Below are 14,771 nucleotides of genomic sequence, written 5' to 3' on the forward strand. Positions count from 1 at the left end.
AAAAAGATGTTTAACTTTATTAGTAATTAAGGTGACCAATTTGTCACCCTTATTGCCTGGGACTTTTCCAGTTTTAGCTCTGAAAGTCCGGTATTCTGGGATTCTCCTATGTCCTGGACAAGGTATGTTAGCTAGTTTTTCTAGAGCATAACCTTTTCTCAGACCCTTGATTATAACTACTTTGTATTTCTTTCACTTCCTTTTTTCCTGGTTCCCGAGTAGTGTATCAGTTGTTAGTGAACAGAATTGAGGTTTTTCTCCCCTCAACTCTTTTCACTGTCATTAATTATTTGATGTTATTTCTGCTATTTTTATACAATTAGGCACAAGAGAACAGCAGCTCCTTAAAGAAGAAGACGAAATTTGTCAGTTTATACACAAAAGAGGGACAAGACAAGCTGGCAGTCCTGATCCCTGGTCGCCACCCTTGTGATTGCCTGGGCCAGAAACACAAGCTGATCAATAACTGTCTGATCTGTGGGCGTATAGTCTGTGAGCAAGAGGGTTCCGGACCTTGCTTATTCTGTGGTACTCTGGTAATTGTTTATTTTCTATTTTATTTTACTATGCTTTGGTTTAATAAATAGGGATATTTACATCCCTAGTACTGGTAGTTTCTGTTTTTCATAGTAAATTTCTTCCCTAAGATATCCAATAAACTGTAGTGGCAGGAATTTTTTAATAGAAAACCCAAGGTTATATCCTAGTACTGAGATCTCTTAGTGAAAAGCGTTTTGAGAATACACATTGTTGAGGGATGCAAGTCTTGTACAGATTAATTTCAACTCAAGAAAACTAGGGCCTAAAATGTCGAAATTTTTTGTCAGTCTTCATATGTGGTTCATATCCCCAGGGGAGTAGAACCATTATGACATAATCCGTAATCCTTAAAGCTTCTGTTTCCAGGACACCTCTTTATAGCTCTGCATTGTCTGAGGGAGTGACCTCAAGAGTTTAGCAGTAATGGATCTCGATTCTTGTTGTTGGTATTAAGAAATGTGTATTCATTTACTCTAAATTTTTATAGACTTTTATATAAGAAAGTGTCATCAAGGTGTATTGGTTGTCACTGTATGCTTCAACACCATCTCTGCATGGTAAAACATACAATGCCCTTTTTCACCTAAAAAAATAAAAGAGTTTATCACTAATGACTCTTACAAATATCATAATGATTTGTCTAGAAAGCTTATTCTGCTTCTTGAGCTGGCTAGCAGAAACTGGCTTTTGGTGTTGATGAAGGCATCCATTTAATACTGCTTTGTTTTTTCCCTCCTCTTTCTAACTACTTTGTTTGGGGCCTTTAATTTTTCAATATACTCAGAGAACAAGCTGATAGACAGTGGATGACCTGAAAAATGTAATGTCTACCATCAGAAATATTCATAAGATGGCAGTAAATGTCCTCCCATATGGAGCTTTCTCTAGAGAAACACCCTACGGCTGGCAGGAACTCTGTGTGCCACTGTGGCAAGTGCTAAGAAGCACAGTGTTTTCTGTTAGATCCCTTGAAGATCTAACAGTTCAAGAAACAGAGGAATGTAGAGCACATTGGCCTTTAAGCCTTGAAAGTTCTATAAACTTAGTATGAAACTTTTTAAGTAACCCCTTCTTTGCTTCCCTTCTTACAATTGCAGTGATTTTATAATAAACAGAACTTTTTCTTTGATTAATATGTTCACTATTTTATAATGTTCGAAGGCAAAGGAACAAAATATACATAGTGTAAAACGGAAACTAGTTTTCACTGGTGACACTATAATTTGCTTTTTCTGCTTTTTTCTAATAACATACCTGCTTATAATTTCTCTTATAAGGAAGGCTTGGATTTCATTATTAGAACTGAAGGTCTTTTTTAAAAAAAAGTTTCGTGTTTTTTTCCAATATTCTCAATGATGGCAAATCTTTGCTTTGAAAATGGGTTAGATTTCTTTTTTTAACTATCAAGTCATTCAGGGACACTTGAAGTGAGAACAGTTTTTTGTGTGGTTCCTGAAAGTAGGGAGAAATGGAAAGACTAGGGCAAAAGTCATTTGGAAATATATATGTGTGTGTATATATATTTATATAGATTACATTTATATATATATGTTTTTTGTCACGTCTGGATAAAAAAGCACCAACAGTCTCATTTTTTTATTACCATATCTAATGTGTAATTTAAGATTACTTTTTAGGTATATCAAGCAAACAATATAACTATTAGATCATGTTTCTTTTATTACTTTATAGGTATGTACTCGTGAAGAAAAGGATATTTTACAACGTGACTCAAACAAGAGCCAGAAACTGCTCAAGAAGCTAATGTCAGGTAGGGCAGCAATCTTCTGATTGGTTTACTGGGTGCTAGATACATTTTGTTGTTTCTGTGATTGTTTCTCTTTCTTGTATCCTGGTTTGCAAAATGCAGTTTATTTACTCATTTAGTCTATAAGCATTTGTTTTTTTGAAAATTATTATTAAAACCACATAACATTGAGCAAAAAAACTAATAATAGTAATGGATTATAACACGAAGAATAAAATTAATATTCTGAATTAACTGTGTAAGTTAATAAATGGAGAAGGGACAGCTTTTTCTTATAGAAGACTTCTAATTAATACAGAAAGGAATGAGAATAAGAGGAAATCACCATTAGAATACCACAGTAGTAGTAATTACTACAGTTAAGATCCACCAACGGATGCTAAAATTGTTGGAATAGGAGATTTGCAAGGTCACGAAAGATAAGACAAGAATTGTCACAGGTTGGAGGAGACTAAGGAGACATGACAACCAACTGCAGTGTAGGATCCTGAATTGGATCCCAGAACAGAAAAACAACATTAATGGAAAAGACATTGAAATCCAAATAAAGTCTATAATTTAAAGTCCAAATAAAGTTAATAGTATTGTACTAATGTTAATTTTTTACTGCTTGATTGTGCTATGGTTATGTAAGATTAAGGGAAGCGGAATGAAAGTTATACAGGAACTCTACTTTTTTTCCAACCCTTTTCTAAGTCTTTTGGTTGGAAAACATGATAAAAGTAGTTAAGGACATTTTTAAAAAGGAAAAACAGTACTCATTACTTTCCACTTATGCAAATTATTTTTTAATTTTATAAAAATCTTTACTTCATTTCTTTAAGTTATTTGTATAGCAAAATTTATTTTTATGCAGGAAAGATGTAGTTTCTTTACAAGCTAACTTTTGTTTTAAAGCACCGTTTATTCTAAATATTTTTTTTATTAGTTTCAGGTGCACAAAACAATGTAATAGTTAGACATTTATCAATTATATCCCCCACACAGTGCAAGAAGCAAATTTTTTTTAATACATAGATAAGTTGGTGTTATAAAGTAGTGATCATATTGTGTACAGAATTTTGGTTTTCCTTTTTTTCAATTAATATTTTATAATTAGTTTCTATATTGCTATATATTCTTCACATTTATTGTTTTTTGTGGCCAAAAATAATCTATTAACTTGATTTATTGTAATTAGATTACTTATTTTCTAATTACTGGATATCTTGACCCTTTTCAAATTATAAGTAATACCACAAGTGGTCACCTTTGTTAATGTATCTTTTGTTTTATTTCCTTGGGATAAATTCCTAAGAATAGAATTACTGGGTTAAAGAATATGATCATTTTTGACACTTTAGATGTATTTGCCATATTACTTTACCAAAATGTTGTACCAATCTACAACAATACTAGTATTGTACCCCCAAACCTGTCACTATTGAGTTTTGATATTTCCAATTTTTAAATTTTTATAGTTGTAACTTTTAAAAATTATTAAGGAAATTGAACATGTCTCCATATTTTTTCAATTAGGGTTTCTTTAAGGTCATTATTATGAGAAAAGGTAGTTCTAAGTGCTTTTCTTATATTCAGCCTACAAGAATCTCTCTGTTTTGTTTTTTCAATTTAAAGGAAAGATTTGACAGAACTTTGAACAGCCCTGGAATTTTAGGTAAAGAGAAAGGTCAGCCTTCATTATACACTAGCTGTTTTCCTAACAAATTTTAGATCTTGTTTTACCATAATGTATGGCTCTCTTTTCTGGGACCTGTAGATTTATAGAATGCTGTCACGAAGGAGATAACACATGGTCAAGGAATGAATGTGGGCTTTAGGCTTAGACAGACCTAAGTTTAAATTTTGTTTTTACTTTCCAATTTCTGAGTGAACTCAGTAAATTTATCATCTCTAAACTTCAGTTTTTTATCTGTGAAACAAAAATAATACAAACTATCTAACAGGATTATTGGGAGGATTAAATAATACGTATTAAGCGCCTTAGCATCTAGTAAATTCTCATTATTTATGTCATCCCCTTCTTGCGATTTCTTTTTTTTTAGTTTTTACTTTTGATATGTAAAAGTATGTTTAAAGGTGATACTCAGTCCTAAAGTTTTTCATGTTTAAAGGTGATACTCAGTCCTAAAGTTTTTCATCATTTTTATATTGTGTTATTAAACAGTTTGGGACCCTTAGTGATCCAAATTTCCCTGAGGGAAGAAATGGACCTTAAGGTTTATTGAGAACCTATTACGGTGTTTTCCCGGTAATAAGACCTAGCTGGACAACCAGCTCTAATGTGTCTTTTGGAGCAAAAATTAATATAAGACCCGGTCTTATTTTACTATGAAACCAGGTCTTATATAATGTAATATAATATAACATATAATATAATATAATGCAATGCAATGCAATACAATACACTACAATACAATACAATAATATCATACTGGGTCTAATATATTATGATATAATACAAGGTCCTATATTAATTTTTGCTCCAAAAGACGCATTAGAGCTGATTGTTCAGCTAGGTCTTATTTTCGGGGCAACATGGTATGTGTCAAGCACTGCTTGATGCTTGGCAAATAAAGCCTAACCTGTGTACTTCTTTGTTTTCCATTGAAATGAAGGCTGTTGGCCATCAGGGCTGAGCTTCTGATTTTGTTCTTTGCTGCACAGTGATACAACTAATTTATATTATAGGCTGACATCATTTTATTTCCTTATTGAATTTCAGGGACGGAGAATTCTGGAAAAGGGGACATCTCTACCAAAGACCTTCTTCCTCATCAGGAATTGCGGTTTAAGTCTGGTCTGGAGAAGGCTGTCAAACATAAAGACAAACTGTTAGAGTTTGACAGAACTAGGTATGATATGGTTAGCGTAACAAATGCTAAGAAATAGGCTAGTCCACAGGTTCTGCCCATTAAAACGTTATTTTGGCAATTGATACATTCTTAGGGGTGGAGTATGAAAAAATTGACAGGAAAAGAAGAGTTGGGTGCTCTACATAGGAGACCAACATCTTGGTTTTGAATCTGTGTTTGAATAAGTTAGGCTCCCACCAAGAGGTTTCTACCCTGCAACATTTTTTTATTTTTGGCAAATGCTAGTATACCCCCTAGAAAGTTGCTTTGGGTTGGCAGAATTCCCCACTTGTTTCACTTGTAGCCATTCATTCATTCAGTTAACATACAGGAGTGCCTACCATGTGCAAACTGTTGGGCTGGGCTTTGGAGAATCTGTAAGAAGTTGCCTCTGGGAGAGTGTAGGTAACGCCATATCATGGGAAGGCATGATTTACCTTTCTCCTTCCCTTTGACACTAAATTTGTTTTCTGATTCATTGATCAATATATTAAAATGTCCCTAACTTGGCTTTTACACTCCTATACTTTTGTCATTTAGCCCACTGACTTCTCTTTAGGAGACAAGTATATGGATTTGCTAGTTCTGTTTTTCATTTTTTCATTTTTTTCCTCTTTTGGACCAAATATATATTGAAAACCACTTGATGGTTTTAAAATGTTTACATAGGACTTATACGCTCACTTCTGATTTTGGAGCATTCTTGGGCATCCATATTTGAGGTAATAACTGTTAGGACAGCAGGAGAGTGAACTACCTTGAAACAGTTTCCCAGTAATCAATAGGTGACCTAACTGCCATGTGTTCTTTTTTTTTAGCATTCGAAGGACCCAAGTCATTGATGATGAGTCAGATTACTTTGCCAGTGATTCTAACCAGTGGCTGTCCAAAATTGAGCGGGAAACTCTACAGAAGCGAGAAGAGGAGCTGAGAGAGTTTCGACATGCCTCTCGGCTCACTAAGAAGATCACTATTGACTTTGCAGGCAGGAAAATTGTAGAAGATGAAAATCCACTAGCTGAGTATCATAGCAGGTAAGTGGGCAGCCCCTGAAAGGGTGTGAAAGAAGGGGGCAGTTTGACTATAAAGTATCTGTCCTCTCTAATGGATCTGTTATTTTTGTTGATTTTAAAAATAATATATTCATTTGGAATAGAAACATATAAGAGTAGCTAAGGAAATTTTGAAAGTGAACAGGGAAGGGAACTTGTCCTGCTAGACAATTACTGTTTATAAAAAACTGTTTTTAAAACTGAGGTAATTTGAGCACAGGAATAGATCAATGAAACAGAATTCAGGAAGTGACCTGTGTGTCTGCATTGTGTATATATGTGTGCATGGGAGTATATTAATAGGTGTGTAAATTTAGTCATTGATAAAGGTAACATTTCTAACCAGTAAAGAAAGGATTAAATACATGGATGGGATGATTGGCCACGAGCTTAGAAAAAATCTGAAGTAGGTCTCTACTTCATCCGTGATAAGTTTGACTAAAGAGTTACATGTAAAGGAAATAAAAGGATCAGAAAGAAATATAGAACAAATACCCTATGATCTCACTTATATGTGGAATCTAAAGAACAGAATAAATGAACAAACAAAACAGAAATAGACTCAGAGATACAGAGAAAAAAACTGATGGTTGCTAGATGGGATGGACGTTGGGGGATGGGGAGAAGATGAAGGGATTAAAAAGTACCAATTGTTAGTCACAAAATAATCATGGGGTTGTGAAATATAGTGTGGGGAATGTAATCAATAATGTTGTAAAGATCATGTAGGGTGCCAGATGGGCACTGGACTTATCAGGGGATCACTTCATAGACTGTGTAGATGCCTGACCACTGCGCTGTACACCTGAAGCTGAAGTAGAATAATATTGAATGTCAACTATAATTATAACACACACACACACACACACACACACACACACACACACACACACACACACACCCGGATATTGGTGAACTTAGTAATGTTTTCCACAAGGCCCAATCTTTGGCTTTTCTCTTTCATACCTGTCAAATCCATCATAGAATTTTCCTAAACAAAGGTTATTTTCTCCCTAAAAGGAATTCTACCACTAACTTCAAGTTAATCATTTGTTCTCACCTACTACATATGATACACAGGTATAAGAAAAAAATAAAATTATTTCTGGGTTATGGGTTAGGAATTTTTCATTTTCTTTTAACTTGTATTTTCTAGTTTCTCCATAATAAACATGGATTGCTTTTATAATAATGAAAATCATTTTTATGTTCACTAAGTGGTACAGGATTTTAGAAGTGAAATTGGTCAGTATCCCAAAATTTAAATTGCATACTTTTTGACTCAACAGCTACATACCAGATATCAAATGTGCATTTCTTCATCCTCTTCTCAACTGTTTAAAAATATATTTGCCATTTTGATACATGAGAAATAGTATTTTATCGTAATTTTTATTCACATTTCTATGCTTTGTTGTATGCTAGTAAGTGTGAACATTCTAAAAATGTATTGGTTAGCTGTTTGTATTATTTCTTCTATAGGTTCTGGAGTTCTGGATATACTTACCACTGTACTATGTCTTAAATCTATTTCCTTCCTTCAGATCCCACTGTCCCCATTCTATTTGAGACTCACCTCTTCCTTCAAATTCTTGTACCTTTTTTTTTTTTAAGCTTCATGTCTTTGTTTCTGCTTTTTGTTGGTTTGGAAATCCCTCTCCCAATCTTTGCCTTTCAAATATCTACCTCTCTCTTGAACTGCTTGGTACAACACATGGGATAATAGGATAATAACCACCAGATAGATTGTGCCTGTCTCAGAGTATTAATTATATCCTCTCATGTTTAGTTCATCATCTTTATAGCTGTCTTAAACCTGCCACTCAGATTCAAAGTTTCTTGAAAGCAGGAACCATGTCCTCTACACCTTTTAAGTTGCTTTGTATATATAAGAGGTTCCTAATAAGTATCTCTTTAATTTTATTCAAGGTCAGGTTCAGCCTTACCTACTAGTAGAAGCTTTTCAATATGTTGTGCCTCAGAATTATCATCATCCACATTTGTTTAGTATCCAGCAGAGCATGGAGTAAAACAGCAAGTAGAGCTATAGAGTAGAACAAGATACGGTTCCTGCAGGACCTATGATCTCTTACTAACCAGTGGGAGTAGTTCCACAGTCTTTAAATGGAAATTATCCCTTTTTTTTTTTCATAGGTTTAGAGCCAAATATTCATAGCAAGCACGACCATAGGCATAGGATAACATGGGACATGTTATCTGATGACTAAAGAGGTATTAGGAGACTTCAGAGAAAGGCGTAAGCACTTTTGTGCTGGGCCAGTAGAGGGCACATTACAACTTCTGGGCCTTGAAGCGAGGATAGAATTTAGATCAGCGTGGACAAGTGGAGGGACTCCTGAGTGGGCAGAGGACTAACTGAATGTGTTGAGTAAATGGGCTGCCATAGAACATTCTGTGGGTTCAACTGTTTCTAGACAACTTTTCTAATTTTGGCATTTTTAATAATCTTGTCAAACAGATGAATGATTGTCGTGTGTTGTACCTATTTTCTTAGCGCTCTGGAACTTTTATTTTTACTAACTTATATTCCTTACAGTTCTTGGATGAAGAAGGAAGTGGTGGGGGGAGCAGGGAAGGAGATCATTCATGGAACCCTCTTTGAATTTCAAATTTTATGACTGTTGAAGGGGTTTTATGTTGGTGGTAAGTCAGGCTATTCTGAGCATAGAACATTACTAATCCTTTGATTTCTTATCACAGACTAGATGAGACAGTCCAGGCCATTGCCAGTGGAACCTTGAATCCACTGACCAAATTGGATAGATCTTCTGAAGAACCTTTGGGAGTTCTGGTGAATCCCAACCTCTACCAGTCACCTCCCCAGGTCAGTGGACCTTTGCTCTAACTGATAATGAGAGAAGTTTGGGCCCAGATATTTCTCCTTTCAAGTAAGCCTATTTAATAGGCTTTAAATACCAGTCTACTCTCTGAACACACCCACCAACCTTATTCTCTGACTTAATTTTCCCCAATTTTTTTGCAGCATTTCTGACAAGTTGATCTGTATTTAATTTTCTGAATATTTCCCAAGAGAGAGTTTTATTAAGTACTGTAGAGACTTAGACAGTAGATTCATGGTCCTTTTGTTAATGTTCTTTATATTTTATAGACTATGGGTAGTGCCATAGACTGGTGTTTTAAATTAATACATTAATTCACGTATTCATTGTTGTCATTCATTTTTCTGTCAAGTACATTGAGCATCTGCTGTGCACAAGCACAGTAGTAAGTGGTCAACCAGACATTGCTTCTATCTTCAAAGAACTTGTAGACTAGTAGGGGGAAAGATTACATAAGCGGCTCTAATACTGATGGAGATGTAAAGTACATTGGAAACCCAGATGAGGGGAAGACTACTTCAGTTGAGAGGAATAAAAGAGGCTTTTATAGGGAAGCTGGCATTCATAAAAAGTAAATATCCAGGAAAATGGATGTTTGGGGATGGCGGGGAAAAGAACATTCTAGGCAGAATGTACTGTAGGAATAAAGCATGGATACACAAAAGCATGGTTGTGTGTGTGTGTGTGTGTGTGTGTGTGTGTGTATTTATATATACATATGTATCTATGCGTGTGTGTGTATATATAAATTCACTCACTATTGTGTGCATATATATATAAAACAGTGAGTGAATTTAGGCAACCTAGATAGTACTCATAAAAGGGATTATCATGAAAAATAGAGTAGGGTTAGGTAGGTAGACCCAGATCAGTAGAGAGCTTAAATGTTTAGCTAGGAGGTTTTCATGTTTTTATTTTGTAAATGAGCTGTACAAGATTCTTAAATAGAGGCATGCAATCAGAGCGGTGCTTTAGATAGCTCCACTGGAGATCTTTCATTTATTCAGCACTGTATATGTGCCAGGTTCTTTGCTAGGTGCTGGAAAATTAAAAGGTAAAGGCCCAGCTCCTGTCCTTAAGGACTTCACTTTTAGTGGGAACATGTGTTTTTATACAAATAATTCCATCAAGACAATTGCTATAATAGACATGTCATGGGTATAATAGGACTTTAGGAGAGTTCATAAACCCACTAAAGGACTCACAAAAGAAATAGTGTTTGAGAGGAGACTTAAGGGGTGAATAGGAGTTTCCAAGCAGACAAATCTGGGGAGGGACTTCCATGTCAAAGGTTCAACATGTACAAAGACTCAGCATCTTGAGAGCATTGCAGGTTTGGAGAACCATAAATAGTTAAGTATTGTTAGAAGTTAAAATGGACTAGTAGGTGTTTTAGTTTCCTAAGGCCCCCATAACAAAGTACCACAACTGGTTGGCTTAAGACAACAGAAATTTGTTCTCTCATAGTTCCCAACACTGAAATCAAGGTTGGTGGGGCTCCCTCTGAAGGCTCTCTTTCCTCTCAGCGTCCGGTACCCACCGGCATCCCTCGGTTTGTAGCTGTGTCACTCTCATCTCCGCCTTCGTCTTCACCTGGCCTTCTTCTCTGTGTATCTTTGTCTTTCTGTGTATTCTCTCCTTTTATAAGGACACCAGTCATTATTTGGGGTCCACCCTAATGCAGTATAACTGTATTTTAACTTGGTTACATCTGCAAAGACTATTTCCAAGTAAGGTTACTTTCACTGGTTCTGTATGGCTATACATTTGGGATGGGGTGGGGGGGATACTACTTAACTCAGTGCAGTAGGCAGCATCCTATCAGGAAACCCTTTATGTCTCATGTTAAGGAGTTTGGCTTTATACTGAAATAGGCAGAGTCCTTGAAGAATTTTAGCAGAAGATTGGATTGACTTCCGTGCTTATGTAGAGAATGGATTGGAGGGAGGAGTAAGACTAGACGCAGGGAAATTGCTAAGAAGGTTATTGCAGTAGCACAGTGGGGAGATAGATGATGAAGGCCCAAATGAGTGTTGCAGCAGAGAGTTATCTAAAGGCTAAAAATATAGATGAGACCAGTTAGCAGGCTCTATGATAGTATTATTGAAAGGTCATAAGAGATTAATTTAGCAAAGAGTCTATGGGAATAAACAGGTAACATGAACAAAAACTGTAATAGAGATAGAACAGAGAATTTAGGCCGCAGAATTATTCAAATATCAACATTTTTATGAACTCATTTATTTCCCTTGTAATGGATCAGTTCTTCCTCTGTGTCTGCACTTAAGGGTTTATATCCCTGTGTAGTATTTACTCAGTTCTGTCTTATATTTTGCATATTTATATGTATCTCTTAGGATTGTAAGTTCCTCGAAAGCAAGAACCATATCTTTTTATATTTTATATAAGTCTCACTACTTTTTATGCTTTTTGTGTAGGTAAGGACTCAAATGTTTGTGTTTTTTAAAGATACGACACAGTTGAGTCATAAAATTTTATTGCAGAAAGATTTTTAGAGATTTATTTAGTCCAACCCCATCATTTTACAATTGAGAAAAACTGAAACCTTTAGGGGTTAAATGATTGCTTAGAGTTTCTAGACTACCACTCTAGCATTTTTTTCCCCTGTAAATGACTAAAAAGTCAAAGAATTAAGACAGCTGAGTCCCACCTCACCATCCTGATAACGCCTTTTTTTCCCCTTGAGTTTCGGAGCACTCAGTCTTCTTGCTCTGGAAGGAAGAAACATTAACCTTTGTCACTCTCTAACTGAACTTCTGCCAGGACTCTTCAGTCTACTGTAACTACCTGTACCCTGTAATTTTCTGTTCCCTTTCCACGATGGGAGCCTTGTTTCAGTAGTGCTCCATCCTCTCTTTTAGGGGACAAGTTGTTTGTTTCAGAGTGAAAGAATACGTGATGCGTCCAATAGTCGGAAATGCTGCCCTGACAACATCTGTTTGGCTTTATCACGGTACCGGCCTGTGACCCTGCTCCTAAGCACATGAAGAATGTGCAGACCAAAATGTTGACCCTTCATTTGGCTGATAGATTTACGTTGGGAAATTGTCCAGAATTCAGTATGGATCATGAATAAGCATAAAATGGAAATAATTACAGACCAATTATTTAGTCTGATAGTTGTGCTTTTGCTGGTGTTAGGAAGCTATGTATGGAGATTTCAACATTCCAGTTACCTTTAAGGTGGGAGCTTGTTGTCATACGTGAGGCTCCTACTGAATTATATCTTCTCTACTTTTTTTGGCCCTGTTTCAGGCAAAGATGGGATAAAATATTCTAGGGATATGTTCCCAGTATGATTTCTTCCTTACTAGCACTTGTCTCACTTTGTATACCTACTCCAGGGTTCTCCCTTGTCAGACTGTATGTTTGGTTTCTTTCCTATATAGTGGATAGACCAGACAGGTGCAGCCTCACAGAAGAAGGCTTTCCCTTCAGCAGGATCAGAATTAGAGTTCAACTCATGTCGGCACCAGTTGCGAATCCAGGACGAAGAATTTCAGGAAGGCTTTGATGGTGGCTGGTGCCTCTCTATGCATCAGCCCTGGGCTTCTCTGCTTGTGAGAGGGATTAAAAGGTAAGGATGGAAATGAGTCTTGGCAATAAAGGATTTTACAGTGACATAAACTTGATTTAGAATTATGGATTGGAATTTTCTTCAATTTAGTGGTGATTTATACTATTCAGTACATAGAAGTTTAAGCAATATATTCGTGGTAGTGACTTGGTAGTAGTCTTTTTACTGAATAGCTTGAAGAAGACTGAGGTTAGAAAGGCTAAGGATCCTACTCATAACAAAGAATAGAATATCAATTTTTCATCTTTGGAGGCAGTCTATTGACAAAACTTCTCTTGGCGTTGCCTTTGTAATATAGCACTCAATAACCATAATGGGGGTGGCCGGTTAGCTCATTTGGTTAGAATGTGGTGCTGATAACACCAAGGTTGCCTGTTCAATCCCCACATAGGCCACTGCGAGCTGCACCCTCCTTAAGAACAAGCAAACAAACAAAAACAACCTTAAGGGTTTGATTCTACTTGAAATTCAAAGTTTTTAGTGCCTATTTATTAATTTTTTAAGACACTAGCCTAACTGGTATTCTCTCTCGCTCTCTCGCTCTCGCTGTCTCACTGTCCCCCTCTCTACGCCCCTTTTTCCCACATTGAGAGAAACTATTTTACCAGAAATTCCTTTTCTACAAAAAGGAGAAATAGTGAGGGATAGTGGAGGTATAATAAAGTTGTATCGTTTTACCTGTTAATGATGGTAATAGCTTACAATTCCATGGTTTCATATGTTTCTTTTCAATTCATGTTTTTTTAATAGTGGGTTTGTTTATTATTTTCATTTTTTGCTTTTATAAATGTAAATAGAAAATTGGAAAATACAGAAAAGTAGCTAGAAAAAGGAAGATCACCTATAATCCCATCACCTAGAAACAGTTACTCTTAGCATTTTAGAGGGTTTACATTTTTCCTATGCAAAATGTTATATAGTGAGGTGATAATATATATTTAGGGTTTTTTCTTTCACATATCATTATGACATTCATTTTCCTTTTTTTATCCAGTTTTACTGAGATAAAATTGACAACATTGTATTAGTTTAAGGTGTGTAACATAATGATTATATTGCAAAGTGTCACAGTGAGTTTAGTTAACATCCATCACCACACATAGTTACAAGTTTGGGGGGTTTTGTGATGAGAACTTTTAAGATCTACTCTCTTAGCAGCTTTCAAATATACAATAACGTATTGTTAATTATAGTGGCCATGTTATACATTTCATCCCCAGGACTTGTAACTGTAAATTTATACCTCTTGACTAGCTCCACCATTTTCTGGCAGCCACTAATCTGTTCTCTGTGTCTATGAATTTGTTTTTTTCAGATTCTACATAAAAGTGAGATCATACAGTATTTGTCTTCTCTGTCTGACTTACATATTTCACTTAGCATAATGCCCTCGCAGTCTATCCATGTTGTTGCAAATGGCAGGATTTCCTTCGTTTTTATAGCTGTGAATAATATTCCATTGTACATATACACCACATTTTCTTTATCCATTATCTGTCAATGGACAATTAGATTGTTTCCATGTCTTGGCTATTGTGAATAATGCTGCAACGAATGTGGGGATGCAGATATCTCTTTCTTCCTTCTTATTTTATCTATTAGAATTTTATATGCTCCTAACTCATAACAGTAATAATACCTTATATTTAAATAGAATTTTATAGTTTTCAAAGCAGTAGCTCTATGTAATAGATCAGGCCACTATTACAATCTTTGACAAATGAGGACATTTAGGTAGGCAAAGGTAAAGTAGCTTGCTCTGAATTACAAAGCTAGTTAGTGGCAGAGAGGGAAATAGAGTTCAAGTTTTCAAAGTGCTTTTTTCCACTCTCACTGTGTAAGCTTCAGTCATTTCTCTACTTCTCTGAACAAAAACTTATTATCAGCATTTAGGAACAATCATTTGTACTTCGGTGTTTTCATGATTAGTTGTGATTTCCTCCTTCATTAAGATGCATTACTGTTTTTCTCCCCTCTTGAAGGTCAGGCTTTCTTTCTTTGGCTCCTAATTGTTTCATAGTCATACATGTAGTGCCATTAGAATAAGCTCATGTAATCCGCTTCTGCCCCCTGGCACGAGGCCCTCAGATGTCTGTT

The 14,771-nt window shown here is 35.7% G+C and overlaps 1 protein-coding gene across 3 annotated transcripts in view; it reads left to right on the top strand.

The window, feature by feature from the left end:
- The window catches only part of TRIP4 (thyroid hormone receptor interactor 4), a 42,919-nt gene that overhangs the window by 5,890 nt on the left and 22,258 nt on the right, over nucleotides 1–14,771 (top strand). For 2 of the 3 annotated variants that reach the window (XM_019748695.3, XM_019748696.3), the window contains exons 4-9: nucleotides 324–536; nucleotides 2,233–2,311; nucleotides 5,034–5,163; nucleotides 5,982–6,197; nucleotides 8,937–9,060; nucleotides 12,487–12,674. In XM_019748695.3, coding sequence (XP_019604254.2) covers nucleotides 324–536; nucleotides 2,233–2,311; nucleotides 5,034–5,163; nucleotides 5,982–6,197; nucleotides 8,937–9,060; nucleotides 12,487–12,674 — 950 coding nt within the window. The remainder of the gene's footprint in view (nucleotides 1–323; nucleotides 537–2,232; nucleotides 2,312–5,033; nucleotides 5,164–5,981; nucleotides 6,198–8,936; nucleotides 9,061–12,486; nucleotides 12,675–14,771) is intronic. The other variant, XM_019748698.3, reaches the window with a different exon arrangement.

This window comes from Rhinolophus sinicus, chromosome 3 (assembly GCF_057876585.1).
Source record: "Rhinolophus sinicus isolate RSI-liver-muscle chromosome 3, RSI-T2T, whole genome shotgun sequence".
NCBI classification, from domain to species: domain Eukaryota; kingdom Metazoa; phylum Chordata; class Mammalia; order Chiroptera; family Rhinolophidae; genus Rhinolophus; species Rhinolophus sinicus.